Source organism: Hippoglossus hippoglossus, chromosome 1 (assembly GCF_009819705.1).
Source record: "Hippoglossus hippoglossus isolate fHipHip1 chromosome 1, fHipHip1.pri, whole genome shotgun sequence".
Lineage (NCBI taxonomy): Eukaryota > Metazoa > Chordata > Actinopteri > Pleuronectiformes > Pleuronectidae > Hippoglossus > Hippoglossus hippoglossus.
This window is the reverse complement of record NC_047151.1, coordinates 11,356,044-11,380,441: the sequence shown is the minus strand read 5'-3', so window position 1 is coordinate 11,380,441 and position 24,398 is coordinate 11,356,044. Positions and strand designations below refer to the sequence as shown.

Here is a 24,398-nt window from a genome sequence, read left to right as displayed (position 1 = left end):
TGCCTGTGAGATACAAAACGCTACCATGGGCCTTTCAAATGGAAGTTTGTAGCTACTGACTGAACAAAAGATATGTTTACCGTATGTTTGGGGGTGTGGGTGTTAATGTGTGCTGATGACTGTGAGTTTCTAGATTGTGCATGTGATTGTGTGACTAGTTTCACCTGCTGCGTTCCCACACGAGTGTGCGCACACACACACACGCACACAAACACAGTTTTATTGCCAGTGAAAACACTGACACATTCAAAGGTTCCTGTCACTCCTGAGTTATTCATCAACCAACATGACTGGAAGAGCTGTTTTCCTGGGACTCCTGCTTATTTGTTTGGCTGCAGGTAACAAACACTAAATTTGAGGTGTTTTTGCCTTCTAATTTGAAAGGTTATAGATTAAAATGTAAGTCTATAGACAAACTTTGAGTTCTCTCTGTTTAGAGACCATAGAGTTAAACCTCACTGCGTCTATAAAAAGTATTAACGCTTGGTACAGGCACAATTTTTCTTGTTTTTTGTACAGTATGCACTTATATACTCTATTTGTTTCTATATTTGTTGTGTATTAACATTAATGGATCAGAAATATCAATATTAGGTACTATAATAAAATATATCACAGGTAGCGTATGATGTTGACATGAAATTACTTTTCATTCATGTCTACACACATGTTGTCAATGATATTTGTGGGTTATTTATATACTGATCTGGACTCTATCATGGTTCATTATTTCTAGATTTATATATGAATAGAAATCATGTGCCTTTTCTCACAGATGCAGAGAAGACGTCAGGACTCGTGAGAAAGGTGACGAGCATATTTATGTATATAAGTGTGTGTGTGTGTGTGTGTGTGTAATCACTTTAGTTAGTGTTTTATGACCTTTTCTAGTGTAAACACTGACCTTGTCAGAACCTGTGGACCTCATGGGGACCAAAGCCTGGTCCTGATAAGGTCCTGGCTAAGGTTAGTGGTAAGATGTGAACTGTGGTTCGGTTAAGTTCAGGGTTAGGCATGAATTGGAGAGGTGGGTGAAGTGTTTGAGTCCACAAAACACTTCTGGAGTTTAAGGGGGAAACAGCGTTTCAGCCAAATCCAATACAATTCCAGTAACTGGTGACCAATTCTTAAAAATAAAAAAAAACAACGGAAAAAAACAGAACATGCCTCCATTCTGCTGCTGTGGTGTGATCCCAGTGCCCACAAGCCCGACATTCATTTAGCCTAAATGTCTGCTGTTATCCTCCTCCTCCGGATCCAAGTGGATAACACTGGACATTAGGCTGAAATCATGGTGTAAATGAAGCTGTTTTGAGTCGAACTTTCATTTTAAGGTTAGGTTAAAGTTAGGGATTAGGTTTTGGTTGGGCTGTCCGCAATGAATGGAAGTCAATGCAATGTCTTATCCAGGATAGCTGTGTGTGTGTGTGTGTGTGTGTGTGTGTGTGTGTGTGTGTGTGTGTGTGTGTGTGTGTGTGTGTGTGTGTGTGTGTGTGTGTGTGTGTGTGTGTGTGTGTGTGTGTGTGTGTGTCCAAGACAAATATACAAAAACAATATCTTTATTGCTTATGTAGTGTTGGGAGAATTTAAGCCTTTTGAAAACCCAAACCTCATATCAGAATATTCCGAATGTATTATTGCTGTCATTGAGATGTTGTTATTGTTGTTGTTGTCACATCCTAATGGTGGATTTTCTGGCAGCCTTCGTGTCCTAGCATGGAGGAGATCGTGGCGTGCCCTCTGAACCTCGCTCCTGTGTGCGGCAGCGATGGAAACACTTATGCCAACGAGTGTACCCTGTGTGTCCAGAGGCAGTGAGTACAACACACAGCTGCTCCTCTCTCATGACATTTCCACAACACCCGTCTTCTCTTTATGGAAGGGGGGAAAAATGCTCCAGTCGCCATCTGGTGGTGAATTCATTTAAAGATACTGAACCATGACCACAACACATCACTGGAAGATTTCAAATGTAGCCTGTTTTTCATGATTCTGTTCATGGGGGATGAGCTAAAGGTCTCTAATCTTTATTCAGAAACGACAGTCACAACTCTGGTCACAGAATAATATTCACACGTGCCTTTATGGAACAAAGCAATAGATTTTAGATGATCTTTGTGGATATTGTGTTTTCAGATCTTTTTCTCAAATATCTTTTTCAAATCAAAAAATGTCTCAGTCTTTGTCTCATGATTTTCAGTTTTAAGGTAGTAACAGTGTCCTTTTACTAAAGAGTCTCCTGGAGTCAATGCTACCAGCCCTGTGAAGCTACTGTTAGTTCACAGCTGTGCTTTATGCTAAATGCTAACATGAACGTGGCACAATGACAAAACATCAGTGGGTTAGTTTCCCACAGTATCATGCTAATAGTTTAGCTTTGACTTAAAACATTACTGTCTGATTTTAAATCATCTCTCAAAACTCACTTTTACCAACTTAACATAATTGATTTTAGCTCATCAGCTATATATTTGATGTTATATATCCTTTTCTTTTACCACTGTTTTATGTACATTGTCACTTATTGACTTTGATGTTTTGTTTTCTTGTTTTTCATTGGTCCAGCTTTGGGAAGCACTTTGTATTGTGAAAGGTATTAAATCAATAAAGTTATGATTAATGATTAATCCTAAACACAAAGTTCATCTGAGTGTGAGGTCATTAGTTTTGCAGGTATTTAATCACAAACCACAACATCAAACCCATAGGGATCATCTGGGAACCATGAATGTCTGTACAGTTTGTGCCAGTCAGTTAAGTAGATGTTGAGATTTCATTCAGAACTAAAGTGAACGCATAAAACAAAATGAATCCCAGACAAGTCATGTTACAATTCTCTTTGCAGAACAACCAGGATGGAAATCTTGATCGTCAAGGAGGAGAGCTGCTGATCTGCACCGGAGGAGACGTCACCAGGGACTCATCAGGATCGGATCATGTGTCCATTGTGGATCTTTGACATAACTGGATCCAAACTGTCCTAAAGATTTTCCTCTAATTGTCATGAGCAATTAAATATGATTCAGCAGTCTCTTCTTGTGATGTCTATATTTTTTCTTAATCAATAACTCACTCAATTTAGCATCATTTTGAAGTCTGGGTTATGTATATAGGAGTAAAACAGGTCTGTGACGGACTAGCGATCCGTCCAGGTTGGGCCCCGCCTCTCGCCCTATGTCGGCTGGGATTGGCTCCGGCTCCCCTCTTAACAGAAAAGTGGTAAAGATAATGGATTAATGGACGGATGGAGTAAAACAGAGGCTAGAATTAAAATAAATTAATAATGAATTAACAAAGCTGATATCAGGTGAAAGGAAAGAAAGGAAATGGGATTTATTGGCTTCTGTAACACAATCTGAGATGCATTCCTTTGTAAAGCGGACACGGGGTGAATGATCTGTTGGTTATCTCGGTGGGTGAGCTAGTTGTTTACACTCCTTATACTGAGTAACACAGTAGTCAATAGTGTGTGTGTGTGTGTGTGTGTGTGTGCACCGACTATACCTTGAATAAAAACATTTCTAAAAAAGTTTCAACTAAAATGGTTGTAGCACTTAAATGGCCCTTACTTACAGCACTTTGTAGTTTGGCTTTCTTGAAGAAAATTGTACTTTCTTGATTCTTGTTGTTCTGGGTTTGTACCCTCATGGTTGAATGCACTTATTGTAAGTCGCTTTGGATAAAAGCGTCAGCGAAATGTAATCAGAATCAGAATTCTTTTTATTGCCAAGTATATTTACACATACAGGAAATTGCCTTGGTGTGGTTGGTGCATTTGGACATAATGTGTGTGCGTGTGCATGTGCGTGTGTGTGCGTGTGCGTGTGTGTGTGATATAGACAAAAATACAAAGTGTGAGCAAATAAAGACGTAACTCAAAGTGTTGTATCCAGGGGTCAAATGTGTGAGTCACATGACTGAAACCAGGAAATAGAGAAGAGACATTGATCCACAGTCACTTCCTTTATCTTCACAGTGGAGCAGGCTTCAATCAACGGACTGATCCAGGATGGTAAAAGACCGTGTGGAACATGAGTAAGTACAGACTGTATCAAGATACATTATGATGCTGCTCTGTACTTTGTTACCGTCAGCTCGTTAAGTTAATGTTTGAGATAAGCTACCTGAAGACGGAGGAAGAGCAAACCTGAACCTGGAGACTTAGGAGGAAGGATTAGCAAACAGAGCATTGCACACATAGACTTTGGGAACGGTACTATAAAATGTTAATGATTTGCAGATCGCACAAACACAGTCTTCTGTGCTGATGTCTGCCTTCCTTGAGTAATTATGTTTTGTGTAGTTAAGTTTAGGCTTTGTCTGTTCCACTCAGGTCCATCTGGTCCCGTTCATTTAGACTCAGTTTCATTCTGTCCCTGGATCATTTTCATGTTCATACTGTCACTGCTTCTCCAGGATCTCCACAATTCAGGTCTGTCACAGTGGAATCTCTGTGGACCTCTTCCTGCACCTGTCACTCATACCTGCTGTAAGTCGTCCATCCATTGAATCTGCAACATGAACGTAACCACATTGAAAGTGACTTCTCCCTGAAACTAACATTTTGTTGTGCTTCTTCATTTCGTTGTGTGTCGTGCACTGAGATGAATGTCAAAGGGAGCCGAGAGGTATACTGAGAATCAATATTTTGACTCAACCTGTAAATGATGTGGACGAACAGAATTACAATATGTAGCACTGCAACGGAACACATGGAGAGCTTTGGATCAAGCTGCGGCACTTATGATGCACACAGTGTTGTATATGAGACATATTTTTCAAAGATGGCCCCTTGATTCAGCAGATCATCCTGCCACCTCTGTAATATACAGAACAAGTCTATGTATTTGTTCCAGTAGATTTGTTCATGTATATTGATTTATTGTTTTCCAGGTGTTGATTGTAGCGGTGCTCTCCTTCCTCCAGAAGAGAGCATACAGCCTGGCCATCGACCGCAGACTGCCCTTCCTGGGGGGACGTTTTGGCATCGTGGTGTAAGTCAGCAGCAACAACAATAAATCTGTGAAGAGGAAAAATGGACCCTTAGTCTTTGACACCCACCTCAGCGAAGTAGCTATATGTTTATGAAATGCTTTCATTGTTGTCCCCCAGGCCTTTGGATACTATAGGCAGCCTCAGTAACCGTTGGTCCTATGGGTTTGCTTTTGGTGCAGTGTCCAGCAGCGTCCTGCTGCTCTTCTCTGAAAGTTACATCCCCTTCACCTTCCCACCCTGGGCTCGAGGTACTCCCGCTGTTATCCATATACACACATCTTTAGCATATGTTAACAGTTAATGCATACATTAACTGATGTGATGTTTTCTGACTGTTCTCCACAGCTCTCGTGTACCTGGTGGGAGCTTTAGAAGTGGGCATAGTGTATTTTCCTTTCTTTGCTTGTCTGTCCACGCCTTTCAGAACAGCTGGTGCTGTGCTGGGAATACTCTACTCTCTGTCCTGGTGAGTATTTAACCTACTTATATATGTTATAGTGACATACTAGTTACATGTATATCACAAAATGTGAAGTCATTCTGCAGGATGGCACTCAGAGAGCCTCCACCAAGGCCCAAACCGTCCCCTTGTGAAAGCATATTTAAACTCAGTAGATCCAGACTTTAATTTGGATCTGCACCAAATTGCGCATATTCATAAATATCAGTCTCATAAATGTGTGTAATTATTTTCATCAAGATCTATGAATTAATAGCTGGGAAATTGATAAAAAAAAATGACCAAAAATTCCTTTATCTCCTGCGATATTAGAGAGAGGGGGAAAATATGTAAAAGCTTTATGGAAATCTTTCTAGTAGTTTTTACCTGTGGACAAACAAACAAAAACACAAGCCATCGAACAGGGCGAAAAATATTTAACAAATTCTTTGGCAGAGGTACATGTGGATGACTATATTTTACTATCCAAAAATAATACATGCCTTGTTTGTAGGATCATCGTCACAGTGTGGGACACGTTCACCTGTCCTGATGGTAAGGTAGGTGAGTACTGAACCCCTGCTTGCTTGTGGAAGCGTATTGTGCCGGCTGCAGTGTGTATCCTCATGAAAAAGCAAAATGACTGGAAGACTTTGTGTGATTTTAAAGATTTTAGGTCCATACCAGAAGGTGATCATCCAGTGGCCGTGCATCCTCTCCCTCCTCTTCCTCTTGGGTCGATTTATTTACATCCTGGTTAAAGGTGTTCGAATACGGCTGCAGTTGGAACAGGAGGTCAGTTTGACTCATGCGTGAAATGTCTGAAGGGATGTGCTGTGATTAGAGATTATTTTTCTCAACAATGTTTGTGCTGAATCTGCTGCCAGGACCCCGAGGAGCTGATTGAGCGACACCAGGTGCAGCATGTGAAGGGACTGCTGAGGAAAACACCAGCACACAGGTACAATACACACTCATACATACGATGCTGCATTCAAGTGTGCTTTTTGTTGTTAGGGTTAGGGGTTAGGGTTAATTTCCTATTATGACATCCTCTATTTCAAGTTCTTACTAGTTTCCTATTAATTGTGAAACTCTTAATGTGAAATTATAATAAGTATATATTATAGTATATTTTGTTATGTTGTGTTATCATACGTATTTTGAGAAAGTCAATTTTAAATATGATAATCCATCAAGATGAAAATCTGTCTAATCATATCCAAAAAATGTTTTGTATATTACTGTTGTGTGGTAAAGCAGCTCAGTGCAGTCTGGCTTTAAATCCAGTGAGCTCTGTTCATGTGCTGCTGGTAAACTTCAGCATCCATACTTTTAGAGTTAGTTCCCATTGATATTGTGAGAGTCCGAGTTAGAAAGTTGTTATGTTTAAAAGATGCTACTCGTGCAGCAGCTCTCGCAATATTTGTAGTTCCAGTGCGAGTATTCAGATGACACTTGAAAGCAGCTTGGATCTGTGTACACACACCTACATATATACACCCACAGGGGTTTTGACCTTTTTGTGTTACAGTAAACCACTCAGCTGGTTCCAGAGGTGGGTGTATGAGTGGGACCCACACTTCAAGTTCCCCAACAGGATCATTGGCACTTCCATTATATCCCTCATAGGCCTATATACGGTAAAGACATCTCTTATAATTCTGCAAAATCAAATATCTCAACTGTGGGCTTGGTTCAGAAAATGTTACCCAAGTAAATAATCTGTGCATGTGCTTCAGGGACAGTTGTATTCATTTTCTCTTTTGTAATTTCTCCAGATGACTCTCGCAGACTACAGTCTCAGTAATGAGGCTTTTGGCCAAGTGGACAGGTGGAAGGACACATTGCAACAACTGGTTTCTTCTTCTAACCAGACTGAGGCTCTGGGAGCCATGATACCACAGCTGGAAGAATTCATTGTCGTGGCTCGGAGTGAGTGAGTCGGTCTGCACCCCCCATATAGTCTGGTGCTTTCATGGTCTGTGGGATTAATGTGAGACCTGTCCTGCTTCCTTTATTCTTAAGTCTAAATTAATCTTTCATCTGCTATATGAAACACGTTATAACTTCTTTAACTTTATCTTCTTTCTTTATTTTCAGAGTCTTGGCTAGCTACCACCATCTTCGCTAGTCTCAACTCTGTTGCGTACACTTTCCATGTATTGGCATGTTACAGGTTAGAGATCCATAAAAAAATCAAAACTATAATGTTCAACTAAAACATATTATTGTTAAATGTTGGAAAAATTATTTAAAAAATATTTAAAAATCTGTAAAATTGAATGGGAATTTCTCTACATGTTTTAATGATGCTACAGGAAACACTTGAAGAGACTGTGGAGAGGACAGAGGAGTTTTCTTCCTGAGAAGTTTCACAAACCCAGTTCTGCTGTCAGCGTAGTAAGACACACACACACACACACACACACACACACACACACACACACACACACACACACACACACACACACACACACACACACACACACACACACACACACACACACACACACACACACACACACACACACACACACACACACACACAAACCAGTTGTCTAAATATATTAAATGCATTGTTGTTTGTATCTCTTTGTATACATTTTTCTTATATTATGACATATGTTTATTTCACACACTCTTTTGGGCAAAAGACCTAATAAATACAAACAGGATTTTCTCATTGACTTTTACAGGCTTCCATTGCAAGATACTCTGGATGGCAAATAGCGTTTACACTGTGGGGTGAGCTTCATCCGAGACACGTGTACAACTCACATGTGCAGCATGCTTCCAAAACAACAAGAGCAGCGAATGATCTACATTAGGACTTCCTTTATTCAGGCTTTGGGACCCAGTGTTTATTTGTCTTGTTTCTACTTAGTGTCTGAACCCACAAAAGGAGGGAAAAGATGAATCTTTTCAGTCTTTTGTTCTTTTGTCATGAAATGTGTCACAAAAATACAGCAAATTGGTCGAAAATATCACAGAGGCAGCTTCAAAATAAAATATTTGCATTAGCCTCAATGATAATTCCATAAAATGTAGATATGAGCGATCCCTCTTTACAAGAATCTGCTAACATAATAATTACACAAAATATACAGTAGTTGTACATGTAGCTTCCACTGTATTTTTAAAATATGAAAAGTGATAAAATACAATATGAGATAACTGTGCATGACTCTCTTAAGTTTTTTTTCTTTTCTTTTTTAGGCTATCTGATTGTCCATTTTGTCCACTTCCTGTTGGCCCTGCTCGTGGCCTATGTGCTGTTTATCCCTATACAGCATGGGAAAGTACTGACTATGCTCACTAACCTGGGAATCATTGTGTAAGAGTGCTTTCCCTGTGGTTGTGAATATATGATTGGATGGTTAGATTGAGAGAAAGACACTGTTACTGATGGATTTTTACTTTTCTCTCCTTTGTCTCTCAGTCTCACCATCGGTCTGATAATCAGCCTGGTGATTCTCCAGGTTGCTCTGGTGCAGATCTTCTTCCTCCAGGACAAAATGTCTCCGACAGATAAAGACAAACCTCTGGCTCTTAACAACAGGTGGGTTTATAAGTGGGCGCCATTAAAACATCAGATGGACGCAACACTAAAACTCAGATCATCTATTTGCCTGCAAATACTGTCGAAAGAGGAAGAGTTGGTAATAAAGCAGTAGATTAAAAATGTAATATTTAATTATTTGCTGTGTTATGTGGACTGGCTCAGGATAAAATGTGATGACGAAGTCTGAAAACTTAATTTCCTCACTTACATGTGTGAAAGAATAAAAAATCCTTCAGGTCTAAGGGCCCATTCAAACATATCACAGGTCAAAGTTTGACTCCAGGCAAAGCACATTCTGCAATATGGTATAGTAATAGTTTAGTGTGTGTGACTGGGCCCTGATTCTGTGGCTGGTTCAGATGAGTTTCATTCACTCTGCAGTGGAGACAGACATCACAACAAGACACTACAGCTCTGTCTGATGGTCAGTATTCAGAGTTAAGGTTCTACCATTACATCAAGGCAAGTCTGAAACAAGAGGTTGTGTAGTGGGTTGGTCAATGCTTCTGTGACAACAAAAGGTGAATACTACATCAAAAACCCAGGACAGGCTAATTTACAATACAATGTGCTCCACAGGGAGTGGTCAATCCCTTCAACACCTCTGCCAAGGTGATGTCTCTGTCAGTCTGCATTTCAAAGGCATCTTCCAGGGAAAGTAGAGCCACAGTTTTACACAGGTATCTGTTAATTCATGTAAAAAAGATTTTCTCACCACAGAGCTTAATATCATGTAGAAAAGCAAGAACTTGATGCATAAAGAAAATATCAAGGGAAAGAAATTAAACTAAACCTATTTTCTTATATGCAAACATTAGTGTAAAGTGGCATTAATGAATTATTGCAATTCACAATGCGGAAGATCCCTTCAATAACCCTTTGTCAAATCTTATTAGAACAGTGTAAATCTGTATGGTGCAGTACTTTCCTCTCCTCCTCTTCTACAGGAAGGCGTTCCACTGCTTCAACTACTTCTTCTTTTTCTACAACGTGGTGATGGGGATCAGCAACTGCATCTTGAGGCTGCTGTGCAGCATCGTTGTAGGAACGTGGCTGGTGTCACGCATAGACCGAACCATCATGCAGAGAGGATATGAAAGCATGGATGCCGGTGAGATGAAATTCATTCCAACACATATACACAGTCTCCGAGGTGCTTGCAAAACATCATCCAGTAGATGACAGTATTTCACAAAGCATGGTCATACTGTGACAAGTAGTAGATTGGGCTTAGGAATATGTCAGAGAAGCTTTATATAAAGCAGTCAGTGTATATAAATGTATTACTTTTTAATGTGTTTGTAGATAAGTGAGATGGTTAATCCACAATCCAGTCAATTAGCTATCGTTTCCTTAATTAAGCATTTTCCTAAAATATCTAAGGAAAAAATATATATAATATAAATATATACCTATAAACATGACTATTGTAAATATACTATTCTGTCTCATCTATGGTGTGTGGCTGTAACAGTATTTCCCCACATTCCAGGCTACAGTACTTGGATTGGGATGATCTTTGCTGACCACTATCATAACAATCCAGTCATGGTGTGTTTCTGTCAGCTGCTCGTCTCCAACAAGCTGGAGAGACACAAGGCTTCTGCATACTCCACATTCAACAACATGCCATCTGGTCAGTGTGTGTGTGTGTAGCTATGACATGTACAATCCACTAAATAACTACTGCTTCAATCTGTCCACTAAGATGCACCAAGTTTTCAACAAAATAAGGATTCCCTTTAAAAGACCTGGCACTTATTGATATGTTGATACGAGATATTCTTTTAATTTTTTTATTTGTGCATTTCTTTCCTCATTATTTTTAATTTCCAGTTTATTAACTTCTAACTTTTTTTTGTAGAACCACCTGTTAACAGTAAGGCCAGGAGGCACTGGATGTTGTTTCACACTTTGCTGAGAAACCCTCATCTGATCCCGCTCAGAAAGCAGCACCTCTCCTCATCCTCGTTGTTACGGACATCTTCATCTCCCCAGGCAGACATGGTGGTGCGGGCTTGGGTCATGGCCTCACTAACGCAGACAAGCCAAGTGGAGTCACAGTCCCTGCCAGAGGTCATAGTCACTCCATCAGAGGACTGTTGAAGAAACATTTCCATTGATTCTTTTTCATAAAACAAAGGCTTGAAATCCAAGATTGTACATGAGCCTTTTTGTGGTGGATCACCATGTCGCTAAGGGAGTAATGTGCTGCTTGTCGTCTCACAAGGCAAAGGCAGAGTTTATGATTTTATTAATGGGCTCATTCGTGACAAAAAGCCTGACACTACAATCAGACTGATTTGACTTGGTTAATGTGATTTCATCAAGATTTCATCTTTCTACTCATTTCATATAATGATAGTGTGATAACCGGTACCAGAGATTAATTGTATGCGGTTGAAAGATTTAAATATGTGTTGTTGTTGTTGTTGTTGATAAAACCTAAGCTTTATTTAGTCTTGTCTCCAGAGTTTATACCATTGACTATAGAAACATCTGCTGGAAAAATCATTAAGTCAAATTTGAACTGTTGTATTGTCTATATACAGTCAGAGGTAAATGTGAACCTTTGTACATAATCACAATAACTTCTGTAACATCTGTTGTAGAAGTGGACATGGAGGTACAGCTGGCCCATTCTTTGATAATAGTTTTTATTATAATCAGCTGCATCACACAGATATTCTGCTTATCATTGGAGGTTTGTGCAATACAGATCTAACTGGATAGCTTCTGTATAATAATAATAAACTTTATGTGTAGACATCTGTAAGAAATTCACATTGCAAAGAGCTTTACCGTATAAAACAGACTAGTCATAAAATCTGCAGATATCTATGGAAGCCCATTTCCACCACTGTGATGAAGAAAATAAAAATCTGTATCTCATTATTATGACTTAGTATCTCATTATTATGACTTAGTATCTCATTATTATGAGATAGTATCTCATAATTATGACTTAGTATCTCATAATTATGACTTACTATCTCATAATTATGACTTAGTATCTCATTATTATGACTTAGTATCTCATTATTATGAGATAGTATCTCATTATTATGACTTAGTATCTCATTATTATGAGATACTAAGTATGCGATGTGCTGCCGCTGCATAATTATAACCAACGCTGCTCCAGGATCAGAACAGACGCTCATTAAATGTCCGGTCGACCTGTATGTGTCGGAGTCTGTTTCCTCCTCACTTCCCCTCTGACCTGCGCTCACTTTACACTTTAACAATAAACACCAGCACTGATCACAAGTTAGTAGGACACGTACAGGACTGACGTTTACTTTGTGTTTGTTTGAGTTCATGAGGGAGGGTAGGGGGTTAAGGTGTAAGGTAGTGGGGGGAGCTGGGATGAGGGGATGATTGACAGGGCAGAGGGAGAGAAAGGATGGGAGAGGAGATTAGGAGGGTTTGAAGTTGAAGAGAAAACAGGGGAACCTCCTCCTCGTTGTCCCCTCATTCTCCTCCTTCTCTCTCTTCTTCCTTTCTTTCTTTTTCATCTTCTCCTCCTTCTTCCTTTCTTTCTTCTCCATCTTCTCCTCCTTCTTCCTTTCTTTCTTCTCCATCTTCTCCTCCTTCTCGCTCTTCTTCCTTTCTTTCTTCTCCTCTTTCTCCTTCTTGACCCTCTCCTTGTAGCTGTCGGTCTTCAAGGCCTGTTCCTGAAAACACAGAGACAACATAAGTTTCACTCTTTTCTTTTTCAAAGTCTGAATCGGAAACAAATCAACAATCCAATATTATTCAATCAGAATGAGTTGGTGTAACGTACCTGAAGCACAATGTTCTGCTGGATCAGGAGTTTTATGGCGTCCTCCAGCTTGATTTCCTTTTCTAGGGACTCCTCTTGCTCGGTGGACCACCTTTCATCTAAGTCTCTCGTTTTTTTTTGGAGCTCCTCTATTTCCTCGGACCTGCCCTCACTTTTGAGGATGTAGTGCTGCAGCTTGTCCTGCTGGAGCTTCAGGTCTGCATTCAGGGAGACGACCTCTTCCTCTTTTACTTTAAAGCTCATGTTCATGTTTCTGAGCTCCTTCTCCAGCTCCTTCTTTTTGGCTTTTTCAGACTCCACGAGCTGAATCAAGCTGGTCAGGTCGTCTTTGGACTTCAACAGATGTGAGGCAGAATACTCCAACTTCTCGACCATCTTCTTCCTCTCTTCTCCCCAGGAACTATTTTTCATGGTGATCTGCTTTTTGAGAGCAGCGTTTTCAGCCCTCAGCTTCTCGTTGGTTTTCAGCCTCCAGGTCTTTCACCCGGGCATTTTCAGCCTTCAGCAAGGCATTTTCAGCCTCCAGTCGGCCGTTTAGTACCTCCAGCTCCTTCAGCCAGGCGTTTTCAGCCTCTAGCTCCTCCAGACGGGCGCTTTCAGCCTCCAGCTCCTTCAGACGGGCGTTTTCAGCTGCCAGCTCCTGGTTCTCCCTCTGCGAGTCCTGGAGGGCTCGGCGGAGCCTTTTCTTCATGCTGCACTTGTGTTGCTCATCTCCTGAGCTTTTGATCCTCTCCATGTCGATTAACAGGTGCTGCAGTGTAGCAAGAAGGTTTCTGTAGAGTACTTTCTTCTGTAGCTGTGTACGAAAGTTTTTGTAGAGTATTCTCTTGTCTTGTGATGGTTGAAAGTCACTGGAGAGAAGTTTCTCGTGTGTCTGATGTTGGCTCACGGTCGTCGTGTCTGGTTCCACTGACAAATGTTTCTCTTAAATAGGTGAGCTAATTTGCTATGATCTGTTTCATTCTACAACACTAGTATGACTTTGAAGTTGATCAAAGGAGGATTCCTATCAAAGGAGGATTCCTTTGATCAACTTCAAAGTCATACTTTAATCACAGATGAAGACCATAGACTGTATCAAACACCGTGTGCACGCAGTCCCCCGCTCCACACAACACGAGACGTTACGCGCCGCGCACAGTCAAGACATCAGGGTTAAAGTGACGGAACGATATTATGACATAGTTATCTCATAATTATGAGATACTGACTGCAGGGTCAGTCTGCGGGAGTGTGTGCGTTTCTGTGTGTGTGTGTGTGTGTGTGTGTGTGTGTGTTTGTGTGCTCATCTCTGTCCCTCTTCACACAAACTGATAATCATATTTAGTGACTTTATTATGGAAGGTTGATGTGTAGTTCCTGTTATAAGCAGGTTGTAGGTTGGGACTCTTGTTTTGAAAGGGGTTCTAACGTAAGGGGGTTCTGTGAAGAGTGAAGTTCTTAAGTGTGACGCAAAATAAACGGGTGTGATGTCCCGATTCAATGACCATCTCTCGTGTCCTTTTTGGGCTGAGGCCTGAGTGAACAAAACGCTCGGCTACAATATGTATTTAGTTATTAATCGATGATGACGGATCATGACTCCGGATCGTTCCGTCACTTTAACCCTGATGTCCTGACTGTGCGCGGCGCGTAACGTCTCGTGTTGTGTGGAGCGGGGGACTCATGTGTCTCATGAACTCTGTAAGAGCCACTATGCAGCCTGCGTGTGTCGTTAAATATTTATGTTGGTTTGATATTTTCTTTTATTATCCAGGTTTGTAGTTTTAGTTTTATACAGTTAAAATATATTTTGTATAGTGTGTCTGCTATATTCAATTATATTCTGTTTTCTGCGCTTTTTTGCGGCTTTTTTGTTTGAGACAGTTGATGAGGCCGCAAAGCGGTTCATCGTGGAGGCGCATGAAGATCGTGGTGAGTGTGGAGTCTGTTGAGTGGACCGAAACAAGTTTTGACCGTGATATCGTGATACTGTGGAAACGTGATAAAGGGACATCGTGACAGGTTTGGAAAGACGGCATGCCAATTTCGATAAAGGATCATTAGGAGTGTCTGTGATGTGCTGGAACGGAAAATAAAACCCTTTTTTCAAGTTTAACCTGCCTCCTGGAGTTGTGTGACATTGGGTTGCCCAGCCAGCGTGGCGGGGTCTATATGTTGGACACGAGTCAAACGCAAGAAACACTCAGCAGACATAATACAAGTGGCCATTGTAATGTGGAACCAAATGGAACGGCCACTACAAACTCAAACAAACACGAAGTAAACGTCAGTCCTGTACGTGTCCTACTAACTTGTGATCAGTGCTGGTGTTTATTGTTAAAGTGTAAAGTGAGCGCAGGTCAGAGGGGAAGTGAGGCGGAAACAGACTCCGACACATACAGGTCGACCGGACCTTTAATGAGCGTCTGTTCTGATCCTGGAGCAGCGCTGGTTATAATTATGCAGCGGCAGCACATCGCTAAGACAATGAACGGAGCAGAAAACATGAATCGATTATGTTATGTCTCTGCCTCGATGCATAGTCGCTCACTTCCGCGAGACAGGCGGCTGTCCTGACCGCAGCCTCTCAACCACGGCTTCCCTGCTCTGTTGCGCCCCGCCCACAGTCGGTATCAAGTCATAATTATGAGATACTAAGTCATAATAATGAGATACTAAGTCATAATTATGAGATACAGATTTTTATTTTCTTCATCACAGTGGCGGAAATGGGCTTCCATAGATATCAGGCCTGTGCTAACAAGAGAAAAACTAACTCTTAGGAATCTTCTACTGTGCATTTGAAAGTTGAAAATGTGGATATGTTGCACAAACAGAGGGAAATAAAAATCCAATTGGTCAAAGTTACATCAAGTGACTGAAAATGGATTTTAAGTCGTATTTTGCAGCCAGCTCAAGCTTTCTACATTAAATGCACAATGCAGCTAAATTAGATATATAACGGTCCTACGGTACTTAAAAGCAGCAATTGAAATTCAAGAAAGATACAAAAAACGTGTATTTTAGGCATTTACGTAACTCGTTGCCTAAAACGTGACGGTTTAACTACGTGCAGTTTTCTGTACTCTTGCGTACAACTTGTTGACTCTTGGTCTCTGCTTCGCAGGCCTGAAGGGGAAGTCATGTAGAGGGACGCCCAGAGCCCTGAGTCTGCGGGTGGAGGTCTGCAGCAGCTGCTCGTACTCCTGCAGGTCACATGTTCAGCGTGTCACCACAGGAAATTACGTATTTTACAGCCTCACTTTGACGTGTTCACTGACGACTCACCATATGTCCCTGATCCAGGTCCTCCTCTAACGCAGCAATGGTCACGCGTTTTGACTCCAACGTTTCCTACGAGAAGAAGAATCAGACTCAAGACCTAAATCACAAAGTGGCGTCTTCAGAGGACGTGTCCTGACGGCACACCTGTGGAGAAGAACCATGTCTGCTCTGAACCTTCACACTCGTGGACACTCACCTTAAGCATGTTTGCGGCGCGGCTTTTCTCGGTGTCTGTGGCGGCCGCAGTGGAGAGCGCGGCGCGGAGCTGACCCTCCCTCGTCTCCACGGTTTCCGTCAGAGCGGCGAGCCTCATCTCCAGCCGCAGATGCTCCAGGCCTCTCTTCTGCTGCAGCGCCAACTTGACCTCTGTCTGCTTCCTCTGCAACTCGTCGCACTCCTCCTGAACCTGCCGACAACCACAACCTCGGGTCAACTCCCGGCGCCGCACTGACAGGACGTCACGTGACAACAAAATCCACGTTACCTTTTCAGACGCCTGCCGCAGCAGCTCGTGCTCGATATTCAGATCCCACAGCTCCTTCTCGGCGACCTTAGCCCGAGCACCGGACTTCTGTCACACCATCAGATGTTGAGAAGAAAATTATCGATTAGAGACGTTAGTTTACATTTCAATTCAACAAATAATGTGACAGAGGTTTAGTTTCTATTAAAAAACATTCAAAGGTCCAGTGTGTAAGATGTAGGTGAAAGGGATCTATTCGCCGAAACTGAATATAAAATAATCCTAGTGATGTTTTCACTAGTGTGTTTCATCTAAATTGTACAAATTGTTGTTTTCTTTACCCTAGAATCGGCCCTTTTATATTTAAATACTTTTTAATAACATCGGGAGTGGGTCCCCTCTACAGAGGCTGCCATGTTTTTTCAGGAGCCCAGACTGGACAGACTAAACACCCTTAGAGTTTTGACAACTGAGGGCTAGCACAGGTTCTCCTTCATGTTTGGAAGGGGAGGGTGAGGTGAGGGGTATTCAGCTGCAACATGCAACTTCACCACTAGATGTCACTAAATCTGAACCTTTAACCTCCATCAAAGAGGTTACGTTTCCACCCCTGTCTGGCCGTCATCTATTTTATTTGTTTGTGTGTTTGTGAGCAGGATGAACAGATTTGCTGTAAACTCGGTGGAGGGATGGAACCTGGGGTAAGATAGAACTCGTTAACGTTTGGCGATCAAGGAATTTTTTTACTTTGTAATTAAATAAAAGAGACAATTTTCAGATTAACGGTTTCATTTTTTTTCTCTGAAACCATGAACGTCAGAGCCACGAATCGTCCCTAGCTGGAAACAAACCAGAATCATCATCTTTAAAACCTTCAAGACCAAAGTCTCAGAAGAGAAACCAACTTAGAAAACACGTCAACACTGAAAACCGATGTTATGGGAACAAAGATAACTGAGTAGTGATGCGTTTGGGTTCAGATCAGGTCGTGTGCTATGAACGCACCACCATCTTGGCCTTGGTCTGGTTGTATTCTTGCAGCTGAGCACGGAGCTCGGGCAGCTGCTGCTGGGTTTCGTGCAGAGACTCGCGCAGATGCTTGTTTTCTCGCTGAGCAACTGAAAGCTGCTTGTCCACTCGTGTCAGCTGCTTCAGCGCCTCTGCTGCCTCCTCCTGGACAAAAACAGAAGCACCACACATAAAACAGAAAATTAACATCTGAATGTTTAATGTCAAAACTGAGAAAATAACCCTTTGATAATTTGTTATCAAAATAAATTGATGATTATAGTTACACTTGTAAAGTTTTTAACATTTTCAAAGAACAGGATAATGTCGACTCATTTTCATGAGGTCACTGTGACCTTTGACCTCTGACCACTCAAACCTAACTGTCTGTCTCTCACCTTCAGCACTTTCTCGTCCGCCAGCACTTTGTTCTGAATGCTGGAGTAATACTCCTGAGCTACTTTGAGAGCACGGCCGTGATCCTCCGTCAGCGCCACAACTCGAGCGGCCATCCTGTCGTCAAGCTCATTGACCTCTGACTTCCTCTTCCTTTCCTCCACCTCGATGGTCGTGTGCATCTTCTCGTTAAATTTCACCTCCAGTTCTATTGAAATGACAGAAGAAGAATTAGAGTTCATCAGTTAGTGAATGTCGGTTAAACTGATTCAGGTAAAAAAATAAAAGCCTAAACCTTCAGAATAAAAGTCTTTTACAGCCTCAGTTTTCTGTCTTATAATAATAATTAGCTGAATCATTAAGAACAATAGTTTTAATGTTACACCACTTTATCATTTATCAGGCTGCATCTATGACCACATGTGTCAGAAATATTTAAGATCTTCATTTGTAAACAACTAAAGTAAAAGATACGGATTTATAAATTTGTTAAATCTTTTAACACTTGAAATGTGATACTTTAATAGGCATTATAAATAGATTGTAAATGAGTCTAATTTTATACTTTAACAAATTTATTAAAGCTTAAAGAATAGTTAATGAAATAAATCTTATATAAATATTTTCTTGACACTTCGTCCATAGAAACAAACAGAATCTGATTAGTTTATTCATGATCAGTTAATCTGATTATCATTTTTTATCTACGAAAGATCATTAATATGTAGGAATCATAATTGTTATTCCTGCTGATTAAATTATTATTATTAACAGATTTTGTTGCAGAAAGACAAACTGAATAAATTCTAAGAACTGTTTTTAAAGATGTGGGTTGATCTATATTTATTTCCTTCTCTGATTTTACATGTGATCAATCACATGATCCCGTCATACTAACATTATTTGTCCGAGTCTAAAACATAAACTGTAAATGAAGATCCTGACACATCTCCCCTTCCTCCCACTGTACAAAGATGAAGCTAAAATATCTCACCCGAAAGTGCTCGACCAATCAGGAGTCAGTGTCAGCTGTCAATCATGACGTCTTTATATCATCAAATAACTAATTAAAACTAAACTGATCAGAAACACTTGAACAAACATCAGTGTGATAAAAACTATCTGAGATGACAGAAACCATCTTTGACGAACATTTATTTTACGTCTACTTTGATTTTCTTTTTTACTTTCGCCCAAGTCCCGTCTGCTAACATGGAGGAGGTTTATGACCTTTACTGCAGCCAGACACCAGGGGGCGATACAGATGATTTGGCTTCACTTCTGAGCGCCGTCGTGTCGTCAATCTTTATTTATAGTGCATGTTCTGACCACCAGGGGTTCAGTTAATTTACCTCTGTTTCTCCGGTCATAGTTGTCTGTCATCTCCAACAGTTCGACCTGGTGTTTCTGTTGAGAATCAAACGATGTTCACTCACATAAATAAAATATGAAAAAGCTAAAGAGTGTTTTAGTGTAGAGGTTCAATCTGACTTACCAGTTTGAGTTCCTCGATGAACTTTTTGTTGCGAAGCGTCTTCTCTCTGGCGTCCGCCTGCATTGTGTCGCTCCGCAGCACCAGCTCTGACTCGGTGTGCTGGTTCTGTATCAGTGATGCGGAGGCGGCGGTGTCCATCTTCAGCTCGGAGACGGTGTTGTGCTGCTCAGACAGGACGTGCTTCATCTTCTCCTTGTAAACCTGGACATCAACCATCACACTGAGCGTCAGAGGAAAACCTCCTGATCATTCTAAAATTGTCATCATTTAAAAAACAAAAACCACGTTTATAAAATAATACAAAATGTCTTGAAATATTGTGGCACCAGAGGACAAACGTGCAACTCACACTGATCTCCACTCGGTGGCGCTGCTGAAACTCCTCTCTCTCCCGGTGTCTTTGCCTCAGCACATCCTTCACCCTCTCCATGTCTCTCCTGCAAGTTTCCCAGACTGACTGGTTCTTTTCACTCTCCAGCTTGAAGATCCTCTTGTCCTCCCGCACCCGCTTCAGCTCCTCACCGAGATGAACAATTAGCTCCTCCATCTGTGGGGTCAGAGTGGGAGCTCTTCACAGTTCTTAAATAAATCATATTTATATCCACAAGAAAAGTGTGATATAATATACTGATATAATACTAGTACTAAACATGTAATATACATGTATATGTATACATATACGTGTGTGTATGTATATATATAAACAGAATCTCCAAACAGTGGAGTCAGTTCTAACAGTTTGTATCATGTGATTTAGTCTGAAGCTAAAGCTGTAGCCTTGTTAGCATTGTTAGCTTCTGACCTGTTCCTTGGACATCTCTGTGGACTGACTGACCACCACCGCAGAGGACTTCTTTTTCCCGGGTTTCTTTTTCCCGGGACTCTTACTCTTACTCTTAGCCTTTGGTGCCTGGAAACAAACAGATGTTTAAACACTGATGCTAAGCTAACATGCGCTAATGCATCATAAAGGAAACAATAGAAACTTCACTCACCATCGCAGTAAGGACAAGCTCAAATCGTGGAAGCGGTAGCTCGTTGCACTTCCCATGTCAACAGAATCTGCCACTGATATGTAAAGCCAGCTGCCTTTGATGCCAAACTGTTTAGAGGCAGCTGCCTTTGATGCCACACATTTTTATGGCAGCTAACGCTGCTGCTAACTGTTAGCTAATGGCTAAACCAATAGCTAACCATAGCTAACATGGCAGCAGATACTTATCTGCTGCCATGACAACACTGACCATCTTCTTCTTCTTCTTTTTGTTTAATGGTGGGTGGCACCTTATGTTTATGGTGCATTACCACCACCTACTGTGCTCGAGTGTGGGTCAGTGTGTTGGGTCTGTGGAAATACATAAATAAAAATTATAAAAATAAATCCTGTTCATTGATCCAGTTTTTGTAAAAACGCAAACTTTATATTTCCCTTCGTCAACACTGAACAGATTCTTTAGGTTTAACCATACAGTCTATGGGTTTATGCATTGGAAAGTACTGAGTATGCTCATTAACCTGGGAATCATTGTGTAAGAGTGCTTTCCCTGTGGTTGTGAATATATGATTGGATGGTTAGATTGAGAGAAAGACACTGTTACTGATGGATTTTTACTTTTCTCTCCTTTGTCTCTCAGTCTCACCATCGGTCTGATAATCAGCCTGGTGAATCTCCAGATTCACCAGGCTGATTATCTTCAGATCTTCTTCCTCCAGGACAAAATGTCTCCGACAGATGAAAAAAACCTCTGGCTCTTAACAACAGGTGGGGGGGGGGGGGGGGGGGGGGGGGGGGGGCTATGAAGACCATCATTTACCCCCGAACCCCGACATTCAACGGGTACAACAACAAGCGGAGAAAGCAGAATCGCGGGCTGACCTTATATATACAGTCTATGGGGCTGGAGAACGGTGCTGCGCTGCCTCGCAGCTGCGCTTCCGCGTCCGGTGTACCCCGGCGTAACTACTGTACCCCGGCATAACTACTGTAACCTGGCATACAGTAGAGCTGAACACTGCGGAAGTCTTCCACACAGCTGGCAGTGTGGAAGACCGCTGCGAGGCAGCGCAGCGCCGTTCTCCAGCACGCAGACGCCTGGCTGTTCACACGGGACGAGCATTTCTCCGCTGGTCAGCCCCATAGACTGTATATATAAGGTCAGCCCGCGATTCTGCTTTCTCCGCTTGTTGTTGTACCCGTTGAATGTCGGGGTTCGGGGGTTACAGTAGCGCTGAACACTGCGGAAGTCCTCCACACTGCTGGCTGTGTGGCGCTGACACAAATTCCAGCTCACGCACGGGAGAGCAAGCGGTCGCTCCCGAGCAGCTGCTGCAGCCTCCCAGTCCCAACGATCCAGACAAATGCCACATGTGAGTGAATCGCGGGCTGACCAGCGGAGAAATGCTCGTCCCGTGTGAACAGCCCGGCTGCGTGCTTGGGAACGGCGCTGCGCTGCCTCGCAGCCTCGCTGCCTCCGGTGTAAACCCGGAAGTAACGAGTGTGGGGGGATGGGGGGTGGGGTGGGCCAAGACCATGTAGGGAGACTTCCAGTTCCTTGTTACGACACAATACCCAGGAAGCGCAATCGAGTCGCTCAAGCATGACGTTTCTGACTTAGAGGAACTATAACAAAACGCGCGAGTGTTTTTTCCCCAGAGTTTTTGGGTTGGTAGACATGCCAGATACCCACATTAACCTGTAGAAGCACTAACAAAGTGGAATTTGCATGCTATGTCCCCTTTAATTTCCTCACTTACATGTGTGAAAGAATAAAAAATCCTTCAGGTCTAAGGGCCCATTCAAACATATCACAGGTCAAAGTTTGACTCCAGGCAAAGCACATTCTGCAATATGGTATAGTAATAGTTTAGTGTGTGTGACTGGGCCCTGATTCTGTGGCTGGTTCAGATGAGTTTCATTCACTCTGCAGTGGAGACAGACATCACAACAAGACACTACAGCTCTGTCTGATGGTCAGTATTCAGAGTTAAGGTTCTACCATTACATCAAGGCAAGTCTGAAACAAGAGGTTGTGTAGTGGGTTGGTCAATGCTTCTGTGACAACAAAAGGTGAATACTACATCAAAAACCCAGGACAGGCTAATTTACAATACAATGTGCTCCACAGGGAGTGGTCAATCCCTTCAACACCTCTGCCAAGGTGATGTCTCCATCATTCCACATTTCAAAGGCATCTTCCTGGGAAAGTCTGATGTCCTTGTCTGTGACTGTGTCACTCTGACACGTTGACACTTTAACTTCCTGTGGCAATTGAATGATTCTGAAAGTAGAGCCACAGTTTTACACAGGTATCTGTTAATTCATGTAAAAAAGATTTTCTCACCACAGAGCTTAATGTCACGTTGAAAAGCAAGAACTTGATGATGATGCATAAAGAAAATATCAAGGGAAGAAATTAAACTGAAACTATTTTCTTATATGCAAACATTAGTGTAAAGTGGCATTAATGAAATTATCGCAATTCACAATGCGGAAGATCCCTTCAATAACCCTTTGTCAAATCTTATTAGAACAGTGTAAATCTGTATGGTGCAGTACTTTCCTCTCCTCCTCTTCTACAGGAAGGCGTTCCACTGCTTCAACTACTTCTTCTTTTTCTACAACGTGGTGATGGGGATCAGCAACTGCATCTTGAGGCTGCTGTGCAGCATCGTTGTAGGAACGTGGCTGGTGTCACGCATAGACCGAACCATCATGCAGAGAGGATATGAAAGCATGGATGCCGGTGAGATGAAATTCATTCCAACACATATACACAGTCTCTGAGGTGCTTGCAAAACATCATCCAGTAGATGACAGTATTTCACAAAGCATTGTCATACTGTGACAAGTAGTAGATTGGGCTTAGGAATATGTCAGAGAAGCTTTATATAAAGCAGTCAGTGTATATAAATGTATTACTTTTTAATGTGTTTGTAGATAAGTGAGATGGTTAATCCACAATCCAGTCAATTAGCTATCGTTTCCTTAATTAAGCATTTTCCTAAAATATCTCAGAAAAAAAAAAAATATTATAGACACATTATATATGTGTATATATTTATTTATATTTATATATATGTTTTCAACAAAATAAGGATTCCCTTTAAAAGACCTGGCACTTATGTTGATCCGAGATATAATTAAAATATTTTTATTTGTGCATTTCTTTCCTCATTATTTTTAATTTCCAGTTTATTAACTTCTAACTTTTTTTGTAGAACCACCTGTTAACAGTAAGGCCAGGAGGCACTGGATGTTGTTTCACACTTTGCTGAGAAACCCTCATCTGATCCCGCTCAGAAAGCAGCACCTCTCCTCATCCTCGTTGTTATGGACATCTTCATCTCCCCAGGCAGACATGCTGGTGCGGGCTTGGGTCATGGCCTCACTAACGCAGACAAGCCAAGTGGAGTCACAGTCCCTGCCAGAGGTCATAGTCACTCCATCAGAGGACTGTTTAAGAAACATTTCCATTGATTCTTATTCATAAAACAAAGGCTTGAAATCCAAGATTGTACATGAGCCTTTTTGTGGTGGATCACCATGTCGCTAAGGGAGTAATGTGCTGCTTGTCGTCTCACAAGGCAAAGGCAGAGTTTATGATTTTATTAATTAATTAGAAACATCTGCTGGAAAATACATTAAGTCAAATTTGAACTGTTGTATTGTCTATATATAGTCAGAAGTAGATGTGAACCTTGGTACATAATCACAATAACTTTTTATTATAATCAGCTGCATCACACAGATATTCTGGGTATTTGAGGTTTTTGCAATACAGATCTAACTGGATAGCTTCTCTATAATAATAATAAACTTTATGTGTAGACAACTGTTAAAAATTCACATTGCAAAGAGCTTTACCATATAAAACAGACTCATAAAATCCTCACCAAATTAAAATAAAAATCATCAGTTTTTAAATGTAACAGGGAAAACATCTTGACAGTGAATGGGGAATTTAAAACAAATACGATCAGGAA

The 24,398-nt window shown here is 41.4% G+C and overlaps 3 protein-coding genes across 3 annotated transcripts; 2 read left to right on the top strand and 1 right to left on the bottom strand.

The window, feature by feature from the left end:
• The first annotated feature begins 201 nt into the window (after positions 1 to 201).
• On the top strand, positions 202 to 3,031 carry spink4 (serine peptidase inhibitor, Kazal type 4). The gene is made up of 4 exons (XM_034599104.1): positions 202 to 338; positions 776 to 807; positions 1,702 to 1,814; positions 2,846 to 3,031. Exons 1-4 carry the CDS (start codon positions 287 to 289, stop codon positions 2,889 to 2,891), a joined length of 243 nt encoding a protein of 80 aa, XP_034454995.1. The 5' UTR covers positions 202 to 286; the 3' UTR covers positions 2,892 to 3,031.
• Positions 3,032 to 3,841: 810 nt separating this feature from the next.
• On the top strand, positions 3,842 to 11,768 carry stra6l (STRA6-like). The gene is made up of 20 exons (XM_034598733.1): positions 3,842 to 4,035; positions 4,417 to 4,489; positions 4,894 to 4,994; positions 5,113 to 5,243; positions 5,341 to 5,461; positions 5,949 to 5,994; positions 6,104 to 6,229; positions 6,322 to 6,395; positions 6,969 to 7,077; positions 7,216 to 7,369; positions 7,538 to 7,613; positions 7,756 to 7,837; positions 8,134 to 8,182; positions 8,654 to 8,771; positions 8,877 to 8,996; positions 9,947 to 10,110; positions 10,492 to 10,635; positions 10,864 to 11,142; positions 11,213 to 11,237; positions 11,276 to 11,768. The coding sequence occupies exons 1-18, from the start codon at positions 4,010 to 4,012 to the stop codon at positions 11,103 to 11,105; spliced, it is 1,956 nt and encodes a 651-aa protein (XP_034454624.1). The 5' UTR covers positions 3,842 to 4,009; the 3' UTR covers positions 11,106 to 11,142; positions 11,213 to 11,237; positions 11,276 to 11,768.
• A 3,912-nt stretch (positions 11,769 to 15,680) lies between these two features.
• LOC117769712 (dynein regulatory complex subunit 4-like) lies at positions 15,681 to 20,497 on the bottom strand. Its single transcript, XM_034598836.1, has 11 exons — positions 20,411 to 20,497; positions 20,218 to 20,325; positions 19,765 to 19,962; positions 19,416 to 19,616; positions 19,273 to 19,327; positions 17,923 to 18,128; positions 17,522 to 17,689; positions 16,538 to 16,624; positions 16,250 to 16,459; positions 16,057 to 16,122; positions 15,681 to 15,974 (listed from the first exon to the last, which is right to left on the bottom strand). Exons 1-11 carry the CDS (start codon positions 20,411 to 20,413, stop codon positions 15,831 to 15,833), a joined length of 1,446 nt encoding a protein of 481 aa, XP_034454727.1. The 5' UTR covers positions 20,414 to 20,497; the 3' UTR covers positions 15,681 to 15,830.
• Between the last annotated feature and the right edge of the window lie 3,901 nt (positions 20,498 to 24,398).

Coding starts and splice junctions, on each gene's coding strand:
- spink4 (XM_034599104.1), top strand. CDS start 287: ATGACTGGAAGAGCTGTTTTCCTGGGACTCCTGCTTATTTGTTTGGCT. Junction 339..775: donor GCTTATTTGTTTGGCTGCAG/GTAACAAACACT, acceptor CTTTTCTCACAG/ATGCAGAGAAGACGTCAGGA. Junction 808..1,701: donor CGTCAGGACTCGTGAGAAAG/GTGACGAGCATA, acceptor ATTTTCTGGCAG/CCTTCGTGTCCTAGCATGGA.
- stra6l (XM_034598733.1), top strand. CDS start 4,010: ATGGTAAAAGACCGTGTGGAACATGA. Junction 5,995..6,103: donor TCACCTGTCCTGATGGTAAG/GTAGGTGAGTAC, acceptor GTGATTTTAAAG/ATTTTAGGTCCATACCAGAA. Junction 6,230..6,321: donor GGCTGCAGTTGGAACAGGAG/GTCAGTTTGACT, acceptor ATCTGCTGCCAG/GACCCCGAGGAGCTGATTGA.
- LOC117769712 (XM_034598836.1), bottom strand. Junction 19,963..20,217: donor CAGAGATGTCCAAGGAACAG/GTCAGAAGCTAA, acceptor CTGACCCCACAG/ATGGAGGAGCTAATTGTTCA. Junction 15,975..16,056: donor ACCTGGATCAGGGACATATG/GTGAGTCGTCAG, acceptor TGTGACCTGCAG/GAGTACGAGCAGCTGCTGCA.